At 45.8% G+C, this 25,790-nt stretch overlaps 1 protein-coding gene across 2 annotated transcripts; it reads right to left on the reverse strand.

Moving 5' to 3' along the window:
• Window positions 1-1,574: 1,574 nt before the first annotated feature.
• LOC135322010 (neuroblastoma breakpoint family member 6-like protein) lies at window positions 1,575-24,312 on the reverse strand. 2 transcript variants are annotated; one of them, XM_064488837.1, is made up of 10 exons: window positions 24,104-24,312; window positions 21,990-22,119; window positions 21,113-21,327; window positions 19,998-20,049; window positions 18,919-19,130; window positions 15,801-15,852; window positions 14,784-14,998; window positions 14,025-14,071; window positions 12,300-12,351; window positions 11,402-11,527 (listed from the first exon to the last, which is right to left on the reverse strand). In XM_064488837.1, exons 1-9 carry the CDS (start codon window positions 24,279-24,281, stop codon window positions 12,325-12,327), a joined length of 1,128 nt encoding a protein of 375 aa, XP_064344907.1. In that variant the 5' UTR covers window positions 24,282-24,312; the 3' UTR covers window positions 11,402-11,527; window positions 12,300-12,324. The 2 variants fall into 2 exon arrangements, with proteins under 2 accessions (XP_064344908.1, XP_064344907.1); XM_064488838.1 differs by lacking the exons at window positions 15,801-15,852; window positions 18,919-19,130; window positions 19,998-20,049; ... (1 more) ...; window positions 21,990-22,119; window positions 24,104-24,312 and adding exons at window positions 1,575-2,921; window positions 4,524-4,729; window positions 6,710-6,937; window positions 9,191-9,381; window positions 10,287-10,338 and having other exon boundaries at window positions 11,352-11,527; window positions 14,784-14,845.
• Window positions 24,313-25,790: the final 1,478 nt, after the last annotated feature.

The raw sequence follows: 25,790 nt of genomic DNA on the forward strand, positions 1-25,790 counted from the left end.
TTAGAGATTTCAGCTGATGAAAAGATTCTCCTCAGAATCAATCAAAAACGTAGGAAACATATAAAATACTATCTATATCTTAAATATTCTAAACAGAACCTTTTTAGATACACATACACACACACACACACACACACACACACACAAACACACACAAACACTCTGGCTCACGTACACAAGAAAAGGAACTCAGAGCAGAAAATTAGACACAAAGACCAAATGAGAATTGGTAGAAACTAGGAAAACACTGAAGAAAAAGAACATTCCCTGGAAAATAGTCTAAATGAAAACGTATAAAGGATCTTATTTGTCTACAATCATAGGACACATTGAATTGAAAAATGAAAGCATTGAACAGAAAGGAAATGGATAAAAGATAATGAGAAAGGGTCAGAGAGAAAGTCATAGATATCTGGGAGAAATAGGACTGGAATGTTCAATTCTAAGTCCCATTGTATTAGAGCTGAAAGAATTTTTTTAAAGAAAAAAATTCCTGTGAAGCGCTCAAACTCCCTTTACCCCAGTGAAAGAGAAAATCAAATTATATTCCATGTCTCAACAAAACATCCCAAGGAGGAAAATGTTTCTTTAAATCTCAATAGAAGTCACTGTGGGCATGTCCTTCACATTCAGCCAAGCTGTCCATGTATCAAAGCAAGAGAAAATGAAAACTAAATATGCCAACGTTGAAGAGTCCTCATTTCCACCATTAGGAAACTTGACGGATGAACTTTACACGTGAAGAAGTCACCAAGTAAACCCTGAGATATGAAGACCTGGTCACCACTGAATATATGTTATAAAGATTTAAGCCGGTGTGTCATGGGCCCTGCTTTCAGGGCAGCCTGGTTGGGCCCTGGGACCTCTGCGAGGAGGCCGCTGACACTCCTGGGGTGGGGCAGCCCTCCTGTGAACCTATGGGTCCCTAAAGGGCCCCATGGGCGCCCCCTCCAGCTCTTGCACATACCCTCCTTTTTTCTGAAGTTAAAACCAAATGGGGAGGGGGCGGGGACAAGGTGGGAAAAATAGTACGTAAAGGGTATACATTTGACTAGGTTGAAATACTACTAGAATACTATCAGAAGTGGCAGGTAAAGACAGAAGGAAGGAGAAAACTAGAATAATGTCCTTGATGGTGACAGTGGTAAAAAGTTGAAGTTGAGAGGTATCATTCAAAATTTATACTTCAAATTAAACTTATGTGACAACATACTAAGGGACTAAGATGACAAATATTTTAGTGCAGTGTTAAACACTAGCTATCCAGTCCTTCCTACATACCAAACAAAACACAGACACATACACACACACACACACATGCACGCACAAATAACAGAGAGAAAACAAACACATTAAATGCACTCTACTACAAATGGTACATACAACTTAAAAGATGTGGGAGAGTTTAAGATATAAAAATGAAGAGGAGAAAAACGAATGTTTCTATTAATTTATATCCGTGTCTACTAAATCAGTCGCTGAATTAAATTAACACTGAATTTAAAAAATACACACCGTCTCAGTAAAACCCCAAAGAACTTTTAATTAAATGGAAGGGGTAGGATTGACTTTTCCACAGCACAACGCCAGCAGTACAAATGAACAGAATGACTGCACTGGAAAATTTCTGCTTCACAAACACAAATATGGTAATTGACACACATCGGGGATCGATCAGGGATGGCAACAGTTTAGAGAATGACAATCATAGAATAAGATATTTATTCACTCTCAGAGAACTACTCATCAAATCACTGATTCTACACAGAGAAACGTGTGTTCCAATGAACGGATCTCACTGGCTCCTGCCTCCATGACGAAGTGTTCAATGCTAAGAGGACAAGAGTGGTGACACGCAAAGTGGACGTGCTTACTCTCCAGAGGGGCTGTGCCAGGAAGCAAACAGCGTTCAGTAAGTGGCATCATTGGCAGACGGGTTGGCCTGAGTTTAATGATGAGGAAGGGGTCAGACAACTGCAGAATGTAGACCTTTGAGCCAGACAAATGACCTGTGTTCTGCACACAAGTCAATGTCACCACCATTAAAGACAACCACAGAAAGGTGAGGAGAGGGTTTGGGTTCAAAAGGACTAAAGAAATATAGCAGCACAATCTCTTTAGTTCTTTGGAACCCAAAACATCTCTTCTCCTTTCTGTCATCTAATTTGTGGAGGCATTGCCTGTTTGAAAAACACAGGCCAGTTGTCCTGTTCAGTGGTGTAGATTCTGCAGTTGTCTGATAACTGCCTCATGACGAAACTCAAGCGAAACCTTTTCAGCACGGACACTGCATGGTTAATGCCACCTGCACCGAGCACAGCCCATCTGGTGGCAAAGATTGTCCAGGCTGACATGTTGCCTTCTTCCAGCTGCTCCAGATGCCAGTGTGTGCAGGATGGCAATTCACAGAAGCAAGCGTTAAAGTCTCTCACAGCTGTGCATCCAGCAAAGCACTGGTCTACTTAGCACTGGGTCACATTTGGGGACTGATGCCTGGGATTTCTCCCATCAAATCAGTCCTTTGGAGTAAAAATCATGGATTGTGGCTGGTGATTGTGATGTTGATTCTCAGCAAAGCATCCCTGCAGTGTTCAGTTTGGACTTTAACCGGATTTTCTGTTGCAGATAGTTTACATCTAGTGGGAAAGGTAAATTTGATGATGTGGTTTCTTCAAATTGGCAAAATCTTTTCAGAGTACCGAAAATAATGCGTTAACTGTGAAAGAGAGACAGGGGAGAGATGGAGAGACATAGGAGAGATAGAGAGAGGGACAGAGAGAGAGACAGAGGGATCAAATGTGGGTCTTCGTTGGGTTCTGCTGACGGCTGAGCCTGGAGGGATGACCACATGGTGACAAGAGTCAGGAGCAGGCTGGGATCCTCTTGAGAGGAGGGGCTGAAGGGGGAGCCCGAGGCTGGTGCTGAAGGGAAAAGGGAGATCCACGAGTTAGAAGAAATACCTCCTGAAGCAAACGTGCAGACTGTGGTGCAGAATCTAGGGACCCCTGTCCTCACCCCACCTGTGCTTGGGGATACGCCAGCTCAAAGCTGCTGCAGAGTCTTAGCCAGATCCCCCCACTGGTTCCTCAGCAGCCAACTGACTTTTGATTCCCCTTCATCTGGACCGAAGTGATACCTTTCTTACATGTCCCAGGAGGGATGTGCTGAGCATCCCTCATATACATTCAGAAACAGACTGCTGTCTGGAGCAAGGATCCTTGGGACACCCCTATCCTGGTTCCTGATATCCCACCAAATCCATAGTCCATTTAACCCCTACATGCATGTCAGCAGAGCTTTGAAAAATACTGATGCCGAAACCTCACCCCAGAACTTCAGAATCACAGTGTCGAGGGGTTGGGTCAGGCCATTCGTGTTACATAGATCCAAGCTCACCCAGGTTATTCGTGACGGCAGAATTTACAGCCACCCACTAGCCCTGCACTGCCTCACACCATTCTCTTTCCGTCGCTTCATTACTTCCACCATGAACCCCTTTCCCACTGGCCATAAACATTTTCTCACCTTCCTTTGGATAGTCTAGAGTTAATCACTTGCCTTCTGAAATTCCCTTGCCTGAGCCACTGATCTTCTTGTATCCTGTATATCTCCGTCTTCATAAATCTGCCCCAAGTTAATTCACTATGATGCTTTCCTAGACTCCTTGGCCTAAGACTCCAACTCAGTTCATTTTTTTCTGCACTTTACTGAACATGTAGACGGAGTCATGTGAGTAAAAGGAAGAGAGGTCTGAAACCCTAGGCACGTCATTGTCTTTGCATTCTGCAATCACTTGGCCTCTGTCTCTGCTTTAGGTCAATGTCCCTTTAGGTTGCCATCTATTGTCCTCCACCTAATGCCGGCTCCACTGAGGCCCTGGAAGCCCCATGGACATTAACCCAGAGCTGACCACCAGAGGTGAGAAACCTGACCCCAGGCCAGTGCAGCATTCCCACCTAGGCCTGAGGTTCTTATTTAGTTTTTGTAATCAGGGTTCTCATTCCTCAGTTACATCACTTTTTATTCACGTGGAGACGTCGAGGAGTCAATGTTGTCCTAGGTGTGTTCTGCAGAAGCCAACCCATGTGCATGTGAATCATTAAGACAATGATTCTGGAAGAGGCAGTGGAGTGGAGGGAGGGAGGGCCGGGAAAGAAAGGCAATGAAACCAAGACAGTGTGTGATTTCAGGCAAAGAACCCCGTGTTCAGGGGCCTAAATGATGCTCTTCTGATGAGGAGGACCTCGGGGCCGGGCTTCCCTGTAGCTAGGAGTAGAGGTGAGAAGGAATACCAGGGCAGCAGTGGCAGGAACACAGCAGAGTTCACAGTAGAAACAGCAAATGGGGAAGGAAGGGCCTGGCAGGGTGGCAACTCCCACGGAAAACAGAGGAAAGAGCAGACAGAGGGAGGATCAACTGTTAAGTGAACGAACAACAAAGAGGACAAACTAGTGGAGTTTGAGGTATAATCTTAGATGAGGAGCAACAGGGAAGACGTGCATGGAAGGCCTAGATGTGATTACCTCTGTCCCCTACGCTTGAAGGCCAGGGAACCTGCATGCTATTCTCCACTTGCTGCGCAGCAGTTTTCTTCGCAGAATCTTCTGCTTCAGGACACTGGAGGCATTACTGTTGCTAGAGACTTGACGTTCATGCTGGCTGGCAGCTGAGCCCTCGCCCTCCACCTTGGGAGGGATCTTCATTCCGATGGAAGCATCCAAACCCAGCTCTGAAGATAAAACCACAGAAAACAGGATGCATTGTTATTCAGGATATTACAATGACTTCCTCCTCCAGCCAAGAGGAACATCAAGTAAGGAACGTGTCCAGGAACAAGAGAGGCCATCTGAACGTCCCTGCCAGGTGAAGCCATTGGAGACACCTTGGTATTTTTCTCATTTGTTGACCGTCCCCAAACTGTGCAGTGCTGGTAAGACTGCCAGGAGGCAAACATGTTCACACTGCCAAAAAACTGTTTTTTAAGAAAAATAGAATTGACGAAAACGGAAAGTTCCTAGGTAGAAAAGAGAAGGCAAGGCAATCAAGGCAGTCAGAGGTTGTACTATTGGGACAGAAGTGATTGCAGAAAGTAAGCAAAGTCAATGTTGAAAGAAAAATTCAGGAAAAAAAGAACTGTGGAAGTCTGAAACTGGAAATTTTTACATATGTGTATCAGTATATGATTCCCATATATTTGTACATACACTATATATAATGTTTATCATACCCAAGCGAAATAAGGCCTGGAAGCTGTGATAAAAACACAACCACATTCACAAGTGTGTGTGTGTACAAGGGAAGAAATGGATGATGGCATTTAGATACTGAATGGATCATTCTAACAGCCTCCGATGAGTTGAAATTGAAAAAGGAAAAATAGACATCAGAGGAATAAGCGAGGGAATCTCTGGTGGTAACATGAACGATTAGATCCGGGGGATTATGAGAATAAAGGGCATTAAAAGTAGCGTTTGCAGCAAAATCTGTCGTGATGCCTGGATTCAAACTCAGGCCTCTGGGGTAAGTGTGCAGGAGAGAGAGTGACTGAGCCAGTGGGGCTGAGTCCTGGCCGAGAATGTGGGAAGCCAAGGTCAAGAAAAAGAGACTAGAGGGAAGGCAAGACAATGAAATCCCACAAGGGCTAATGGCACTTGTCAGGGCCACGCATCCCTAACACCCGCTGAGCACTTCCCATGAGCTCTCTGCACGGTGGCCAGTGGTGCCCCTTCTTCTCTCACCTCCACTCTCCCTATTTCTCAGATGAGGCCACCGCCTGACAGATGAGCACCAGGCGGCCCCAGTCTCCGGGTGGAGATACTAAGAGGAGTAGAGGGTAAGGATGAATACGTCCCAGATGAAATGCATGTGAGGGTATGAAAGCTCATTGAAGAAAATCAGAGAAGAGTCGGATCATGATAAGAAAACCGAGGACATGGCCATGGAGATGAGTGGAGAGGACAAATTAAATGGAGCATCATAGAAGAAACTGAGTGGCTCACCTTATCTATGAAGGTGGTTCTTTATTTTAAATAAAGGGCTAAAAACAGAAAAATTACCTCCGTGTGAAAAGTCAACAGACGATTGAAGTGTGTGGGCAGTTTTCACATTGCTACTAAACATTACTAATGCACTGTTACTGAGAGCACGTGACAGGGGAAAACTGGCTTGAGGATGGGCGATGAGAAGAGAACTCTGGCAAACGTGCCATTCTGAGAAAGCAAGGGGAGACGGAGTCTAGAGAAAGTGGAGACCATCAAAAGTCCTGCACTTCAGCTGAGACAATGCACGTGCAATCATTGTGTAAGTGTTACATCACCAGCAGGATACACGGGTAGACATCACACAGTCACAGGTGTGCTGACGCAGGTTTTACCGAATCACGGACCCTGGGAGCTATGTTTCTTAACACTCCCAACGACCACGGAAGGTAGATTTAACTTCCCGGTGGTCAGATAAGGGAAATGACAAGGGAATACCTCACAAGATAAATAACTTGGTCCCGTTAAAGAACCAGGAATTTGCAAACCCAGGACCTGGGGCAGAGCTGGCCCTAAATCTGCGGCTCCTGCTCACTTCCCTCTGTTAGAGCGTTGGGGATTTTCCGTGGACCTGAAAGGAGCATGGCAGAGGCCTCACTGTCTCTTCCTCCCCCAGCTCTGGCACGACCAGCTCATGGACTAGAGCTTCCTACTCCCCGTTTCTTTCTTACCTTGAAGGGGCAGCCCTTGGTCTCCAAACTCAGTGTTGGCTGTGAAGCCCCACACGGTGGAGGGAAGGCCGAGCCTGGCGTTGCCGTCACCACAGTCAAACTGCTGGTCCCGCTGCAGCTGCAGGTGATGGGTCACCTGGGTGCTTGTCTGCAGTTGTGCTTGTGAAGCTTCCATCTCTGACCCTTGGAAACTCAAAGGCCCTTGGGGACGGTCCTCCCAGGAGTCACCTGAAAGCAGAGGACAGTTCAGCAGGACCAATCCAACTTTCCGTTTGTCAGCCCCTCACACAACACCCATTTCTGCTGTTCCTGCCTATCAGGGAAACCACCTAATCAGCCAGACAACAGAGGCAGACATCATGGACATGACAGAGATGTCATTTTGAAGGCTGTGCCTGCGGACGCCAGATGGCAGGTTCCTGGTGAACGTCGCTGAGATAAAAAATCACCCACTTGGGTCCAGAGGGTACTAGAAGGCAGGTGAGGTCACGACCATTACTCAGTTATTAGCGACCCTTCCTTGTACCCTAGAGACAAGATTCTGGCCAGGCCTCAGGGAAGGGAGGACGAGGAATTGTTGATGTCTAATTAGAATAAAGAAATAACAAGAGAAGTGGGGCCCAAAGGCTGCAAATTCCACTAGAAATGGGACTTGGGGCCTATAGCACATGGACCAAGTAATGAGAACTCTTCCCACTTCTGGAGCCTTTTCAACTCCATTCCCCGTGTGTTTTGATGACCCGTCCACCCAGCACACAGGCATACGTCCCATGGCTACATGTGTCCTGGGTGGGCTGGTGGGTACTGGCACCTGTAAGTAGTGTAGCTGAGGTCTGAGGGCCTTACTGGAAGCTCAGTGTCCAGAAGTGCTACAGAATCAGGACGTCTGGTTCTTCAGGGAGATGACACAGTGCACATTCCTTGTATTACACCCCCCTCCAGGGGCACCAGGCACTGCTCCTAATCACACATGTTTACAATTCTACTGTGAAGTGAGTTCATATTCTCAGAGAGTGGGCTAACCAAAGAGCTCAAGTAGCTCATCCAGTCCAGGGCAGGCTCAGGTGGGGTCACGGCCTACGGGGCCTGCTGCACATTGCTGTGCGGCTGCCCCCTCACTACCCCTGAAGACCCTCCTGCTCAACAAGCTTTGTTGAACTGTTTCTTAAACGTGTCTCTCCTGTGTCTGTTACCACGTTGTCTTCCACAGAGAGCACTCTGTCTGAGTCTCATCAGTGATTCATCCGACCTCCTTCTAACGGCTTCCTCTGATCCTGTCTCTCCACACTATCAGCGGTCTCACCAGTCTTACTCAGCTTGGGGAAACTTGTCCTCCTCAACCTCCCTACATGAACTCAAATCCTCACCTTGCCTTGACACTCCTGCTCCCTCCGGCCCCTCTTTCTTCAGCACATCACTTCCCACAACCCCCTTGAACAAATCCTCCCTGGACACAGGCTGCCCCTCCTGACCCCAGCCCTGCACCTGCGCCTTGTAGAGCTTGCCGGGCTTTTTCCCTAAGCACTGCTCTCTGCCTCGTGTGCCCTTCCCATTTTCTCCAGGCAGAGTTTCTTCATCATTAATCACTGCATTAGGATTCTTAATAAGATTTATTGATAATTCACATGGTCTGAAGGGTAACACCTCTTAAATTAAAAACTTTAGTATGTGAAACAATGATCAAAACCAGTAAACCCACCCTCAAATGCTATTTTGAATCACACAGTAAAATTATTTTAAAATATCACAGGTTAATTTCATCATGTAGTTTTATCTCTCTTTTCCCAACTAATGGCTTTTATTAAACTATGCTCAATATTCTCTGCATTTGCATGGGAAAAGGCAAAATAGTTTATCAAACTTCACAAGGAATGCCCAATAGCATTACTTAGGAAAGTAGGGAAAAGCCTCCAATGAAATCTGAAGTTGTCCTTAAAGATCAAGTGCTTGTGCTGTGCCTACAGCACTTCTCCCCGGTCAGGGCGGATGGGGCGAAAGAGCAGGTCTCCTGCGGCCCCACTGCCGGAGTCACAGCCGTCCACACTGTTCACAGGCCATGATCAGAGCCCACAAATAGGATGGACCCGAGCATCATTGATGTGTCCCATTCATTCACCTCAGCCCATCCGTGTGGGGGATGTTGGCCTCTCCTGCCCATGCTGAATGATGGCCTGGCAGGGCCGGGCCACATCCCACACATCTCACTTCCCCTCTCTAGCCTGACTTAATACCAACAGCCTGCACTGGTGCGGGCGGTCCAGGTGACGTAGGGCGTCCTGGGACGAGGAGAAAGGAAAGTTGTCTTACCCACATGATGCCTTTTGCAAAGTAAATCCCACAGCCTGATTCAAAAGAACACAAGTCTCAGGGCCTGTTTACAGAAATCACTCTCGTAGTGTATACAGGTCATTGGCTACAAAGTCTGTGAGGATAACTGGGGACCCACTAGGAGCCGTGTGCTCTATTCGAGGGAGTACTCACCATGTACAGCAAGCGCTGAGAAGACTCCCTGTTGGTCCCAAGGGAATGAGGCACCTCTGTCAGGCCTACAGGAGTCTGACAGGTCATGGCCAACAGAACTGGTCAAATAACATTCATCCAGTGAGTCCTGTGGGCCTTCATTCTCTTCTACCACCGGCTGCTCACTACTGAGCCTTCTGGGGTCAGGTGCGCTGAGGATTAAACAAAACGGATGAGAGAACACAGGGTCCTAGCTGGGTTTGATGGGAGTGTTAAGGGACTGGTCGCAGAAAACAAATGGAAATTCTCCACAAAGCGAGATATAACAATCCTCCTCCATCTGGGGCCAGAGTGTGCTTACAATGGGAATAGGAGACAGACAGAGCAGGAGGTGGTCCCAGCACTGAGCAGAAATAGAGCTCAGGACGAAGGAGACTGAACTACCTCAGTACACGGTAGTCAGAAGACACACACTCAGAAACTACAAGGGAGGCTTCAACTCTTGCATGAGTTTTGTTGAAATTTACATGCAACAGCTGAGGGAACAAGACTCTGGCAGCATAATCCTGTGTCTCCAATGCCTTTTCTCTACCACTGAGATGTGATATGAATTTTGGTTTTCTAAGTACTTTTCTTGTTATGAAATACTTGTCAGTGGTAAGAACAAAGAGTGAAAGGCAGAAATGAATCTTATGCTGCTTTTAATAAAAACAGAGAAGGAGAGTCCGAGAAATCCTGGACTGATTAGCACCCCTGCATCAACTGAATGCACTTACTCCATTTGAGAGAGATTATCAAAGGGGCTTATAAACGTACAGTTAACATAGACAGCATTGTTAAAGGGACACATTGTGGTTGTCTGAATGGAAGAATTAGGCATATTCAGCAGTTTCTCATTTCCCTGGATCTGACCTCACCATACATCAACATTAAATTAAGAGCCATGATTCTTCATTATGCTGTAGAGCAGAAATTGACAGAACATTGTAAACTGACTATACTTTGAAATAAATAAATAAAGAGATGATAGATAGATAGACAGACAGATAGACAGATAGATAGACAGACAGACAGATAGCAGAAAGAAAACAAAAGACCCCTGAGGCTTCAGAATTACCTGGAACATATTTGGTCTTGTTCCTCTTCTTCCTCAAGAACAGTATGATTTTCTATGGATTAATTCAGACAGGGCAAGAAACATTAAGCACATCCCCCTACATATGTCAATAGTTAGGTATCCAATACTATCATTGGGAAAAAAATATCACCAGTGGCACAGGAGGATAACGTAAGAATATTCCAGGAGGCCTCAGGCTGCGCCTTCTGGACCTGCCTGGGTTCGCTTTCTTGACCCCTGGGCAGTATCTCCTCACCACAATCACCTTTTCCAGGTCTGAGTCAGAAGTGAAATGTATCTTTTCCCCACATAGTCTGTGGAATAGCCCATCTGCATTCTAAAAAGAATACTGTAATATTCAGCCTTCCCTCACCGTATGCTGGCTGCTTTAGCAGAATTTGTACACTGAAAACAACATAATGGTTGGAATCTACAAACCCTAGCATGAAAATGAGCTTTGTGCTAAACAGAAACATCAGCCCTTCATGGAGTGGGGAAACGCTGGGGTCAGCCGCACTTCATGGAAAGATACATGCAAGGTGATAGTAGGGATGTTTGTGTCCTGGTGTTCAGGTGGCTCCTCCACTTAGAGGAGACGGACACTGGGGATGACAGCAGTGACCCCAGGGAAACAACAAATCCAGAGGTGTAGTTAACACTGTCAACATCTTTTGAAGGAAAGAAATTCCAGGGATATTTTAGGGGTATGAACATGAGAACCTTATAAGTAAAAACGACATTTGATGGGAATCATAAAAAAAAGACACCTCTGTACAACTGCACAGAGGTGAGTGACATTGTCACACTTGTCTTCGGTTCAGTGACCTATCTTGGGACCCAACACATAGGCTTCACCTGGGATGAGGAAGAGAGCACCGTTCCCTAACCCGCATGATGTCTGTGCTTAAAACTCAATTCTAGGACCTAAACCTTCTCGATATAAATATACAGAGTCTGCCCACATGGCTGTCATATCTCAGCACCGCCAGAGGTGTGAAGCGCAAAAGACACCAGCTCTACCTGGCAGTGCAGTTGGAGGTTTATCACATCGATAAGAGTACTCACGGGTGACATCCCGAGCATAAGAGAGTTCCAATCCCTCAAATGAGTAGATGGCGGTGCTCCTATAAGGCCAGAAGGAGTCTGACAGGTCAGGAAGAGCTGAGTAAGTCAAATAGGACTCCTCCACTGAGTGCCGTGGGATGTCATCCTCTACCATCTGCGGCAGCTCCGTGCTGAGCCTGGCGGGTAGAGAGACCGAAGATTAGCCTAATAGCAATCAGAAATCTAGAGTCCTATCTGCTTTAGATGAACCGTTTAAGGGAGTGGAGAAGGAAGCCAAAGGGGTGATCTTTTAAGCAGAAAAAACTGACTGTTTTGGTGAGACAGAGTGTGTGTCTTTGAGGAGCAGGAGACAGAAAGGAGAGGGGGTGCTTAGTGCTCTGGCCAAATAACAGCTGATGAAGAAAGAGACTGATTATCTCTAAACTGCAGAGTCATGACCCATAACATAGACTCATGTAAGAGTGGTTTTCACCCTTTCATTTAAGTTCCACTGACTGCTACATGGAGATTAAGTGTATACTATTGGGGGCACCCTAGTGCCCCAGAAATCTCATGCCGCTAAGGCCTCTTTCTCTCTTTATTGTGGCATGATATAATTATATCACTGTTTGTGTCCACTTCTTGCTATGAAACACATGCCAACAAGCTAACACAAAACAGGCTGAAACCAGATTTGCATCTCACTCTGTAAATGACACCAGAGAGAGCAAATGAGTGCACAAAAATCACTGTATCGTAGATCACTTGTTCAACTGAATTGGGTATACACTTGAGAAGTTAATGAGAAATAGGAAACAATATATGTATCCAAATGAAAGCAGAAAACATTACAAAAAAGATAATTCCTGGTTATCAAAGTGGATCATACGCTTGTATTCCTGCTGTTTCCTGGATTAGGGGACTGCAGAAGTCACATTTCATCAACAGCGCACAAATATTCAAAATTACCTGCAGATAGTTGGCTCTACTCCTTTCACCCCATCTTGATCATTTTGGTTTTCTGTAAATGAATTAACAGGACAGTTACACTGGGCAAAACTCATTTACGTATGATCAAAACCATGCCAAAATTAGCACTTTGGCAATGTGTGCAATGTGGTAACAGGGTACTGTGGGAGAAATCTTCCAGGAGGCCCTAGATAGAACCTCATAAGAAGGCACTGGATTTGCTTCTTGAGCCCCTAGATATGTCTCCTTAATATGACAGGATGTCCTCACACTATGTCCTGAGTCTCCGCAAACAGTAACCTCATCCTTTTACCCACAGATCCTGAGGGACTGCCGAGCTACCTCCTAGAAGGCTGCTGTAATATTCAGGATTTTTCAATCTGAAATGCTGTCTCTTATTGGGGTAGATGCATTCTCCATTGACATTAGACTGATGAGCAGAATCTAAACATAGTCTAAACACTCTTCCGTGCTACCAAGAAAGAGTGGGCATTTATAAGGCTGGGTGTTCCAGGACCCTACCTTGCTTCAGAGAACACACCAAAGATGGCAGTGGTGCTTCTGTTCTGGTTTCAGAAGCCTCTGCATAAGATAAGACAAATGGAAGGGACAGAATTGGGTTGACAGAAACAACCAAAGGAGTAATATCTCCAAAGACATAAAGTAAACTTCCAACAGCCTCAGACAAGTATAGAATCTCAGGGACATTGCTTAGGAATGAAAATTAGAGCATTAAATGCAAGATAAGAGATTCATTCAAAATTAGGAGACCGGAAAGTTACTTCCTATGACACAATTGGAGAGCTATATGGGAGTCTGGCAGGACCGTGATGGATCCAGTGATTTGCCAGTGCGACAAACATGACTAGGAGTTGAGCAAGTTCATGAACTCAGGGAATGTGTCACTTTAAAGGAAATTGTATGGAACAGAATAGAGAGCCCAGAAGTAAACCCGTAGAATTACAGTCACTTCATCTTCAACAAAGAAGGCAAGAACACACAATGGAGAAAAGACAGTCTCTTCAGCAAGTGGTGTTGGGGAACCTGGACAGCCACACAGACATCAATGAAGTGAGGACACTCCATCACACTATAAACAAAAATAAACTCACAATGGCTTAATCACTTAGATATATGACAAGACACGATAAACCTCCGAGAAGAAAACATAGGTGAAACATTTTTGACATAAATCTTAGCAATGTTCTCCTGGGGCAGTCTACTCAGGCAATAGAAATAAAAGCAAAAATTAACAAATGGGATGTAATTAAACTTATAAGCTTTTACACAGCAAAGGGAACCAGAAGCGGAAAAAAACAACAACCTACAGAATGGGAGAAAGTATTTGCAAATGATGCAGCTGACAAAGGTTTCATTTCCACACTATAGAAACAGCACATATAGCTTGATAACAGAAACAACAAAAAACCAAACATGGGCACACGAACTAAAAAGGAACTCTTCACGGAAGGCATACAAATGGCCAATAGGTACATGAAAAATTGCTGAATACTGCTAATTACCAGAGAAATGCAAATCAAAAGTACAGTGAGGTATCACCTCACATCAGTCAGAACGGGCTTTATTAAAAGTTCATAAACCCTAAATGCTGGAAAGGGTGTGGAGAAAAGGGAACCCTCCTACACTCTTGCTGGGCATGTAGTTTGGTGCAGACATTACAGACAACAGTATGGATATTCCTCAAAAAACGAAAAAGAGACTTACCATATGATCCAGGAATCTCACTCCTGGGCATACATCCAGAGGGAAGTCTAATTTGAAAAGACACACGCACCCCGATGTTAATAGCAGCACTGTATACAATAGCCAAGACATGGAAACAACCTTAATGTCCATCCACAGATGACTGGATAAAGAAACTGGTGTATTTATACAATGGAATACTACTCAGCCATAGAAAAGAATAAAATAGTGCCATTTGCAGCAACAAGGATGAATCTGGACATGGTCATTCTAAGTGAAGTAAGCCAGAAAGAGAGAGAAAAGGAACACATGATATCACGCATGTGTGGAATCTAAAAAAGAAAGAAGACACTAAGGAAGTTATCTACAAAACAGAGAGAAACTCACAGACATAGGAAAGAAATTATGGTTATTGGAGAGAAAGGGGTTGGGAAGGGATAAATTGGGAATTTGAGATGTGCAAATATTAACTATTATGTATATAAAAGAAAAACAACAAATTTCTTCTATATAGGACTGGGAACTACATTCAGTATCTTGTAGTAACCGACAATGGAAAAGGAATAAACGTATATAGATGTATGACTGAAATATTATGCTGTAACCCAAAAATTGACACATTGTAAACTGACTATGCTGCAAATAAATAAGTAAATAAGTAATTAAATAAAGGCAATTTTTGGGCCTGATTCAAAACGATATGTACGCATATAGTCTACACATGACAACGAATTCTCCGAGACAAGACAGATTGTGCGGAGCAAAGATCATGCAGACTACCTGGGAAGTCAGTTCCAATTGCATCTGCTTTAACATGCGAGGAACCACAGGCTACCTCCAGAGCACATAGCACTTTCTGTTCAGGAAATGCAAATTTTCCATCAATGCACTTCTCATAGCAGTCAGAACCTTCCTGGTGAATGGAAGGCGCCAAAACACATTCATCCCGGGACTCCTGGAGCATGTCGTCATTCTGAACCTCCAGTAGATCCATGCTGTGCCAGGTGGGAAAGGGATGACAGAAAATTAAACTCAGACGATTAGACACAGAGTCAGTATATTGATGTAAAGCGGAGATACGGTTCACAAAAAGCCAGGGGGCAGTCCCCTTAAAGAGGGAAATAACTATTCTCCTATGGGTCATGCAGAGTGTGGCCACCATGGGGTGGGAGAGGCAGAGAGCAGCAGGTGCTCCGAGCACTGACCATGCAACCAGCAGTTCAAGGGGCACTTGCACTCTCCCTGTGTGCTCCAGGCATGACACCCAGCAAACACAGACGACTAAAATCTTGGCTCCCACTTTATGCATACTTTGCGTTAAACAATACAGGCAGTGCCCAAGCAAATACAGCTTTTGGAGGAATTACAGACATGTAACTTCTAACTTCAAGGAGTATTATCTCAATATTTTGATATAATTTTGATTTTGATGTTTTTTGTTTGTTTGTTTTCTTCACTTGCCGTCAAATACTCATCACCATACTGACAGCAAACAGGCAAAAGCAGATGTGCATCTCACCCTGCTTTTATGCACGGAGGGCAGAACAGCTGACTACAGGGACCCCCAAGTCTGGCTAGTGCTCCTTGGTCAACTCACTGTCCATCACTCAACTTGAGAGATTGTGAAATTCAGACACACACAACTGACACAATGGAAAGAAACAACATTTCTCAGGTGCCTAGTTGGCTGTTGAGTGAATGGATGAAAGACTCATGTTCAGCACGTTCTCTTTTCCCACATCTGAGGTCTTCTGGTGTCACCATGGACATTAACAGCCCGGAAATCTTCAGAATTACCTGGGGGACACTGCCTCTTGTCCAGCTGCTTCGTCACACTCATTCTGATTTTCTGGTAAGAAATTCAGAGACAGCAGGTCAGAATAAACAAGTCATACCTCACACACACCAACTCGCTGAACACAGGTACCACGAGGACATTAATATTCTCAGGGCAACAACAGAATATTTTACGAACGGTATTTCAGGACACTGAAGTCTTCTGAGAATTAGACAGGACTGCTTCCAAGTGCTTGGGGGAAATTCTCTGGCTGATCTGGTTAAGCTTTCTCCCAATACCCCATCGGCTGAGTCTGTAGATTTCATACTTTATTTTCCCTCAAAGTCCTAGGAATCAGCTGAGTTTCTGTCTACAATTCTTTCTACAATAATGGTTCATCCCATCAGATAATGTGCTTGCTGATATTACGGAGACATTTCTATCTGAGGGAGGATGAATTCTACCGACCTTCAAATTAAAGAGAAAATTTGGGGCTACACAGAAACAATGGGCAATCAAGGCTGGAGGAACTGCCAGAGCCCAGCCGTACTTCATGGGAACATCCAAGCAAGGTAAAGGGACACTTGGTTCTTTCCTGGTTTTCAGATTCCAACTTAGCTAAGAGAAGCCAACATGAAGACGATGAAGACTCGGGCTGAGATCACTGACACCAGAGACACCACTACACCTAACATATAGGCAAGGCTACCAGTCTGTTTGGACAGGCCAAGGAAGGCCAGGGACATTGTCCAAAAAGAACAATTCAATCGTTGTAGCTTGCAAGAAACATTTGACCCAAACGTCTGACAGACACTTCCTGTGGATGATCAGCGAAGGTGGGTGACAGGTACTCACAGCTGATTTGGGTCCCATGGCCTAAGTTGGGGTCCAGTGAGTCAGATACAAGGACTGAGCCTAGAAAAGGACCAAGGCTCCCTGGCCAGAATGATGACTGTCTTTCATATCCATCCTTTTCTCTGGGTTAAACCAATATATGTCACTAGGGTCGACATTCAGGGGAGACTTTCTTCATTGTACACAGTGTGTGGGGAAGAAAAATAGAAAGGCTACCTGGGAGATCAGCTGGAATTTCATCTTCTACAACATGGGAGCAAGCACCAGCTACATCTGGAGCATGGCCGACTTTCTCTTCATCAAATGCCAAGTGGCCTTCACTGTCTAGCCGGTTGCAGTCAGGTCCTTCTTGGAGAACTGAAGCATTCAAAACACATTCGTCCTGGGACTCCTGGAGCAGTTCCTCCTTCTCAAATGCCTCGAGCTCCATGCTGTGCCAGGTGGGAAATTGATGACAGAAAATTTAACTAAGAGGATCAGACACCAACCTGTCCTAGCTGGTTCTGATAGGGGGGCCATAGGGAATGGACACAGAAATCCAGGGGCAGTCCCCATAAAGAGGGAAATATCTATCCTCCTATGTGTCAAGCAGAGTGTGGCCACAACAGGGTGGAACAGGGAGAGAGCGGCAGGTGCTCCGAGCACTGGCCATGCAAGCAGCTGTTCAAGAAGCAATTGGACTCTCTCTGTGTGCTCCAGGTATGATGCCCAGCAATCACACTCGACTAAAATCTTGGCTCCCACTATTTGCATACATTGCATTGAACTATACAGGCAGTGTCTAAGCAAAAAGAGCTTTTGGAGAAATTACAGACACATAACTTCTAACTTCAAGGAGTATTATCTCAATATTTTGATACAATTTTGATTTTTTTCCTGCTTTCTTCACTTGCAGTCAAATATTCATAACCATACTGACACCAAACAGGCACAAAGCAGATGTGCATCTCACCCTGCTTTTATGCACAGAGGGGACAGCAGCTGACTAGAGGGACCCCCAAGTTTGGCTAGTTCACCTCGGTCAAATCACTGTCCATGACTCAACTTGAGACATTCAGAAATTCAGACACACACAACTGACACAATGGAAAGAAACAACATTTTTCAAGTGCCTAGTTGGCTGTTGAGTGAATGGATGCAAGAGTCATATTCAGCACGTTGTCTTTTCCCTGGATCTGAGTTCTTCTGGGGTCACCACTGACATTAACAGCCCAGAAATCTTCAGAATTACCTGGCGGACACTGGATCTTCTCCAGTTGCTTCGTCACACTCATTCTGATTTTCTGGTAAGAAATTTGAGACAGCAGGTCACAATAAACAATTCACCCTCCCACAGGCCAACTCAGTGAACACAGGTAACATAGAAATGTTAATCTTCTCAGGGCAACAATAGAATATGCTATGAAAGGTATTTCAGGAAGCTGAAGTCTTAGGAGAATTAGGCAGGACTGCTTCCGAATGCTTGGGGCAAATTCTCTGGCTGATCTGGTTGAGCTCTCTCCTAATATCCCATCTGCTGAGTCTTTTGACTTAATAGTATATTTTCCCAAAAGGTCCTAAAAATCAGCTGAGGTGCTTCTAGAATTCTCTCTACAATATTGGTTTGTCCCATCAGATAATGTGGTTGCTGATGCTACGGAGGAATTTCTGCTTGAGACTAGATGAATCCTCCTGACATTCATATCAAGGGGACAATTTGGGGCTACACAGAAACAATGGGCATTCAAGGCTGGAGGGACTGCCAGAGCTCACCCTTACTTCATGGGAACATCCAAGCGAGGTAAAGGGACACTTGGTTCTTTCCTGGTTTTCAGATGGCTACTTAGCTAAGATAAGCCAACTTCACAAAGATGAAGTCTCGGGCTGAGTTCAGTGAAACCAGAGACACCACCTCACCTAACACAGAGGCAAGGCTACCAGTCTGTTTGGACAGACAAAGAAAGGCCAGGGACATTGTTCAAAAAGAAGAATCAGACCACTGTAGCTTGGAAGACAAATTTGACACAAACTATCTCTGACAGACACTTCCTGTGGATGTCCACCCAAGGTGGGTGACAGGTTCTCAACCCTGATTTCGGTCACGTGGCCTGACTTTGCGTCCAGGGTGACAGATACATGAAGTGGGCCTAGAAAGGGATCAAGGCTCCCTGGTACATACGATATCTGTGTTTCACAATCCATCCTTTTCTCTGGGTTAAACCAGGATGTGTCACTAAGGTCGACCTTCGGTGAAGACCTTCTTCAGTCTAGACAGTGTGTGGGGAACAAAACTAGAAAGGATACCTGGGAGGTCAGCTGGAATTGGATCTTCTGCAACATGGGAGCAAGCACCAGCTACATCCGGAGCACGGCTGACTTTCTCTTCATCAAATGGCAAGTTGCCTTCACTGTCTAGCCGGTTGCAGTCAGATCCTTCTTGGAGAACTGAGGGATTCAAAACACATTCATCCTGGGACTCTTGGAGCAACTCCTCCTCCAACTCCTCTTGCTCAATGCTGTTCCAGGTGGGAAAGGAATGACAGAAAATTCAACCATGAGCATCCGTCACCTTGTTGTCATTACTGATTTTGCTGCAGGGCATAGGAACTATTCATGAAATGCAAACTTATCATTCCTCATAAAGAGGGAAGTAACTATCCTTCTGTATGTGAAGCAGAGTCTGGCTGTCACGGGGTGCGAGAGGGAGAGAGCAGTAGTTGTTCCGTGCGCTGCCCACATGACATGTGATGAGAAATGACACCCAAACATCCCAGTGTGGTCCTTTCGTGATCATGAAGCACAAGTGAACTGCCACAGCATGTGCTACTGCCATGTGCCTCTGTCATATGCACTTTAAGTTAATGTAGCCAAGTGAGTATGAGCGTTAAGGTATTGTAGAGCCTCAGAGATATTCTGCCTTCAATTTACGAATAAAATTCCTCTAAAGCCTTTCTCATACTAGTGTCACGTGGCAACTACAGGTTTTTCTAGACACTTCTACTGGTGTTTAATTCTTTGAGTTACTTCTTTACTGATTCCGTTGCTATCTTCCTTCCTAACAAGCACCTAAGAACTGTGTACAAACAGTTCTTTATCTCATCTTGGTGTTCATTTAGGAGAGTATGCATATTCTCTGTGTGTGCAGGGAACCCTAAAGGTGGTACATTACCTTGGGCCATACCTACAAGTGCCACAGAGACAACAGACAGCCAAGTTAAAGGGCCACTTCCCTGTTGGTTGGGTTGAAGTCAATCGATGCAATCTGCAGGTTTTCTTTTCTCACATCTGGTACATGAGACTCTCTCGCCCTCATGGGTTCATCTTTCTTCTACCCTCTCCATACTTTACCTACCCATTACCGGCTCCTAAGACTTCATGATTACCTGGGGGTGAGTGTTTCTTCTTCTAGTTCATCTTCCTCATCTTCATGAATTTCTGCAAACAAATTCAGAAATATCCAGTCAGCTTTTCCCCACTTCACCAACCACAATCCTAATGGTTGTATGGCCACGGGGACATAAATCACTATGTATGTGTCAGTGCGGTGCTAAAGTTCTAGTGCACTGTCTTTAAATGATTGGCCTGGTCCACATGTCTGATCCATCATTCAGTGTGACCCCAAACTGCTGGATGGCCATCATGACCCCTCTGCCTGACAAGGGGCAAACATTCAAATGGTCTTCTGTTCCCTATATCACTGTACAAGTGTCCACCTGCCATCTCAACGTCTACAACTCTTTCATCCATCCGGCCACTAATTTCTCCCTAGACACAGGCTCTGCACCCCTTACGGCTCTCCCATACATCCCCTGCTTTGTCTAAGAAGAGAGAAACAACCGTGTCCCACATGCCTCCATCTGACCACATCATGGGACATTCCTAAGGCCTCTGAGTGTTACCAAGGGAAATTCTCTCCATGGAAAAGGTACAGTGAAACAAAGTTCCCAACACGAGTTCGACAACATTAAGTGCCCAATCCAACCCTACAAAGTGCAGGGCTTCCCTTTTTCTGAGCTGATTCATGAACATTCCCAGATTAGTCACTGCAGTACCATCAACAGATTATTTGACCCATTTTACAGAAGAGGAAACAGACAGTGAAATAGGAAAAGCCAATCACTCGCTCACAGTCAGGAAAGACAACACTCAGGCTGGGGTCAGGCCACTTTGATGCAAAGCCCAGGGCTCTTTCTGCTCCCACAAGCTATGCCCAGTCACATCTTCCTTTCTGTGCTTTAACCCTGGGGGATGCTGTCTCGCCCCGAAGGCTACCATCCATCAGAGGGGAAGCAGACAGTTGAAACACTGTGACCTCCAGCCTGCGCATTTCTCCTCTGTCCTCCCACTCAGCCAGTCCTGGTCCTGTCAGAGTCCCCAAAATGAAACATGGACACAAGACACTTGTTAAAATCATTCCTAGTGGAGGTGAGGAGTCTCTTATGGGCCAGGAAACTTTGCATGAGAGGCTCAGGGCTATCAGAGCCTGGGGCCACTTTACCTGGGCTGAGCTTGCGGGCAAGGCGCTCTGCCAGCCTGCATCCCTCGGTCAGCTGCTCTCGGAAGCCCTGGCCCGGGTTGTTGTCAAGGTCATTGTGGGTGAGGACGTCCCTGAGTTGTTGAATGAGCAGGATAGAGTCTTCTCTCCCGTCCCATAATTTCTGCCGTAACTGGGTCAGCTCTCGTGCCTGAGAGCAAATTAGGGTATCGTATTCCCTAACATGAGAAAGAAGAAATGATGTTAAAATGCATAGTTCGACGATAGACGATTAGAGGTTTCCAAGGCAATTCTGTGAGAACATCCCCGAGGCGCGAGCCCTCAGAGCAGAATTCTGGCACATATGGGGGACCTTCCTGTGGCAAAGAGGAGAAAAATGGTATAACTGAGGCATCCTCCGTATCAGAGATGCTCCTCTAGGATTCCGTCACATCCCATTCATCTTCTTCTGGAAACTAAATCTAATGTCTTCCTAAGCCTGCTTCATCAAGATGTCTGTTGAGTGTCTCACTGAGCCATGCCCACTTCCATATAAAGATCCACATGGGGCATACTGGGCAGTGAATGTCACAAAGTCATACATGGGGTGGACAGGCCCAGCTGGTGAGAAGTGGAAAGAACAGGAGAATAAGAGAGTCAAGGGAGGATGACAAGGTGTAGTCATCCAGGAAGGGACTGTGATTCAGAGGTAAATGAGGTACTGGTTGCACAACATGGTGAAGGTTCCAAAGGCCACTGAGTTGTTCACTGGATTTGAATCTGCTGAGTTTCACGTAATGTGATGAACATTTCTGCACTCTCCTGGCCCAAAGTTGCTCGTGGCCCCACTTCAGAGAGGCCTACACCTTCCACCAGCCTCCCTGCACAGAGCCCTCCTTACCTGAACCTCTCGTCAGCTAGCACTGGCTTCTCTGCCAGCTTCTCTGCCAGCTGCTCTGCCAACTTCACCACCCGGAACTGCAGCTTCTCCCCCAGCACGGATTCAATGATGTCCTTGTACTCTTCACACTCTGAGGAAACAGAGATGCTGCCTCAGGGGAAAGCTGCACCCCCTGCTGTGGTCACTGCCTTCAAGGGAGGAGCTAGGGTCCATCCCAAGGGCAGAGGTAACTGCGGTAGCAGGCTGTAGGCAGGGATTTCCACATCTGATTCCTCAGCCTCCCCACTGCGTGGCATTCAGTTACTCCCCATTTTAGAGCTGGGGAAAGAGAAGCTGCAAGGCACAGAAGGGAACTAGACAGACTAACTGCCATTAGGAAAGGTCAGAAGTCACAGTCCCTGAGACTGACCGTGAATCATGGGCCAGTCTAACAAGACTTGCAACGTCGGAGGTGAAACACTGAGCAGGGGCATGAGGCGGTGGCTTCTTGTGTGGTTGGGGTGGACCCTAGGACTAAGGGACTGATGGTTCCCTTGTGCAGGGATTTCAGTACTGAGGAAGTACCTCAGAGGTTAAAAAAAAAAATTCATCTGGATACACTTGTGTGAAATATGTTGCTTTAAACTGTGAGGACCTGAAAGACATGAGCCGAAATACTAGGATGATTTGTGTTAGTAGAAGCAGTAGTACTAGGACCTGCGTTTACAATGTACCAGGCAGTGTTGTAAGAGTTCTAGAACAATTTACTGACTATTTATTCCATCTCAAACATGCAGCAGCACTGGGTGGACAGAGAGGAAAACCGAGGCACAGAAAGACATGCAGCGTGGATGTGCGCCGAGGGAGCCTGGCCCAGAGTCTGTGTTCTTCATCTCTGCACTGTGTGACCTTGACACCAAGGTCCTGGGGGATACCCTTTTCCTTCTTCACCTTCACAACATGGTTCTTAAATTATGATAGGATGATAAGGAAAGATGTAAAGAAAACATAGTTTATCCTTTCCCCAAAGTGCACCTCTTCACTTTCTTAAATAGCAGGCTTCACATTTAGTTTCTCTGTTTCAGTCATTTTTCATTAAGTACACCCTAACCATTGGTTTACTGAAAATCAATTGTAAGCAAATGACCCAAACCCAGAGTTGTCCAGATTCCTCCAATCATCTTGTTGTGTGTTTCCCCCGAGTCCTCAGGATTCCTTTTGTCACTACACACCCCTCCTACTGAACACGCAACTGTGCTTCCAAATACCAGGATGACTGTGGGAGCGAAGGGCCTGCCCCACATACCGGCGTGGGTTTTCCTAGCAATGGTGTTCTCTCCCACTTACCCTCATTCTCATTTTCGCCACATGTCTCATGATCCAACTCTCAGGGTCACCTGGATTTCCTGCTGACACACATCACTGAAGTTTCACCAGCACAGGAAGAGACAGATTGGGTGATGCAGATTATCTAATTTCCCCAGAGGACATCCGGAGTCTCCCCACAGGGTGTCGCATGACTTCCTGGGACTCAGGAAGGAGACCCTGCACCCAGGAAACACAGCTTTCCGCTCACCAGGGAGCCCCTGTCTTGATGGCATCACTCATGGAGACCATGGTTTCCATGAGGAGCTGACTCATCTTTAGTTCTTTCAAAGCAGGTACTATCACCTGCTTCCCCCAGAGTGTGCTGTCACCACGTGACCCCAGTGTAACTGGCACAGTAGTTTGCCACTGCGACCTCAGGGAAGCTTGTACTGAAGGAAGTCATTAGTCCCAGACGTTTAGCCAACAGTGATGCAGGACCAAATACAATTCAGAAAAGATTCCAATTGACAGGGTTTAGCTTGTTCTAGAGAGATATCAATAGGCATCAATAAGTGGAATGTTAGCTCTAGTCTCACACTACAGCTCACCACACGCCTGGACAATTTGCTCAATGCTTTATGCCTCAGTTTGCCCATCCTCAGTGACTTGAGTGTCAAATAGCTACTTCTGCCTTTCCTGCCTTGTTTGTGGTCAGCATGACACTTATACTGACAAAGGGGTGCAAGATAAAGTCTGGAGAGTTTCAGTTTCTGAGAGGAAAGGAAGTGATCAATCACCAGGTGGTGACCACGACCCTCAGGACTTACTGTATTTCTGCAGCTGGTTGGCCAGGCAGTAGGTAGTAGCTTGGCATACAAGGAATTTCTGGGTGAGATCTCGGAAGTCCTGCTTCTGTTTGGTCAGCTCTAAGTGCAGCTCCTGGTTGATCTCCAGCACTGTAAGTTCTGCCCTCGGACCACACGAAGCGCCAAGAGATCCTGCCATGATGACGTGTGGCAGAACAGGTAGAGCGGGGGACTGGGGAGAAGAAACCCAGCATATGATGGATTAAAAACAATTGAAACCACATAAGTTTAATCAGGATTGAGGCATGAGGAAAAGCAGGAGTACTCAACTTACTGTTGGGAACAACTTGATCACCAGCTCACAACACTTGAGGATGTGGAACCACAAAAACAACGTTCGAGAGCACAGAGCTCAGGGCCACAGGCACTGCCTGCTGCGCAGACTCTAACAGGAGTGATGGAGCGGGGCCCGGAGTGCCAGGTAACCGTCTGCAGTTGCAATAACAGAACTGGACGGTGGGGGGTGGCCATGGAATCCTGGGGGCCCCTGTGTTCTAGTTGCCTAGGCCACACTGCTTGGGGTCTCGTGAAGGTTGCCACAATGGGGACACCCCCTCTCCAGCCACTCTTAATGGCTTTCTATACTTGTGCTGATAGCACCAACCTCTCTCTTCCCAAAAGTTATCCAAGCATTGCTGTCATTTTCCTTCTCCTGTGTCTATAAAAATACCAAGAGACAAATTGTTTTCTCAAAAGTCTTATTTTCTTAAGGGCTGTCATGAAGTCACACCACCTTCTCTTTAAGTGGTAACAGGCCTTATGGCTTTTTCGCAAGTGAAAGATGTCAGACTTGTAGAATGTCATGGCGTCGTTCTCTGGGTCTTTGCCAGTTTTGTGTAACTCATAAAAACTGTAGGACAAAGAGCAGAATATAATGTTAAGTGAACGAATAATTAATTTATAAAAGTCTTCTCAGTCCTGACTCAAAATTCTGTTCACTGCATCCCTGTGTTAGTTCAGATCCTTATCTCACTGGGGCAGCTTGCTGGCTCCATAAATTTCTGTCACGTTTGACATGCCAGTGTTATAAACTCCTCCTCCAGGTGTGGATTACTCTAGTTTTGTTTTTCTTAATGTCTCTAAACAGTGTATTTTATAATTGTCACGTATGAATTGCATTCTAGTCCCACGTAATCGTTTTCCAAGCTGTCAAATTGATGAAAACAAATTCTGCACATGTCGTTGTATAGAGACCATGTCTTTGGGAAAGACTTGTCAGCATGATGCTGTTGTTCTATATTCATCCAGTTCACCCACATACTGAACAGACAGGGATGCAGAGCCGTGTTCATGGAACTCTGCTTGATAGCTCTCTTTGAGTTTTCCTCACGCCATTGCCCTGGGCTCCACTCCACAAATAAAACATGGTAAGTTCAAGGTCGTGGATCAGGGAGGGTTGATGATCCTTAGTGTTCGTGTGTCCTTGTGCTCAGGGACATAGAAGATTAGCTTGAGAGGAGAGGGGCAGGCAGGCGGGGGAAAGTGAGGTTCTAAAGGAAGTCCTCACTTGCTCAGCATCTGTCCCTTCCTGGGTCTGGTGACACTGAGACTTAGGAGACACTCTGCAGCATCGCTCTCTTCACTTTAGATGCTGGACTAACCTGAATTGAGAGTGCAGTGGGTGTTCCCAAGTACCCCTGAGCATTTG

Source organism: Camelus dromedarius, chromosome 9 (genome assembly GCF_036321535.1).
Source record: "Camelus dromedarius isolate mCamDro1 chromosome 9, mCamDro1.pat, whole genome shotgun sequence".
NCBI lineage: Eukaryota > Metazoa > Chordata > Mammalia > Artiodactyla > Camelidae > Camelus > Camelus dromedarius.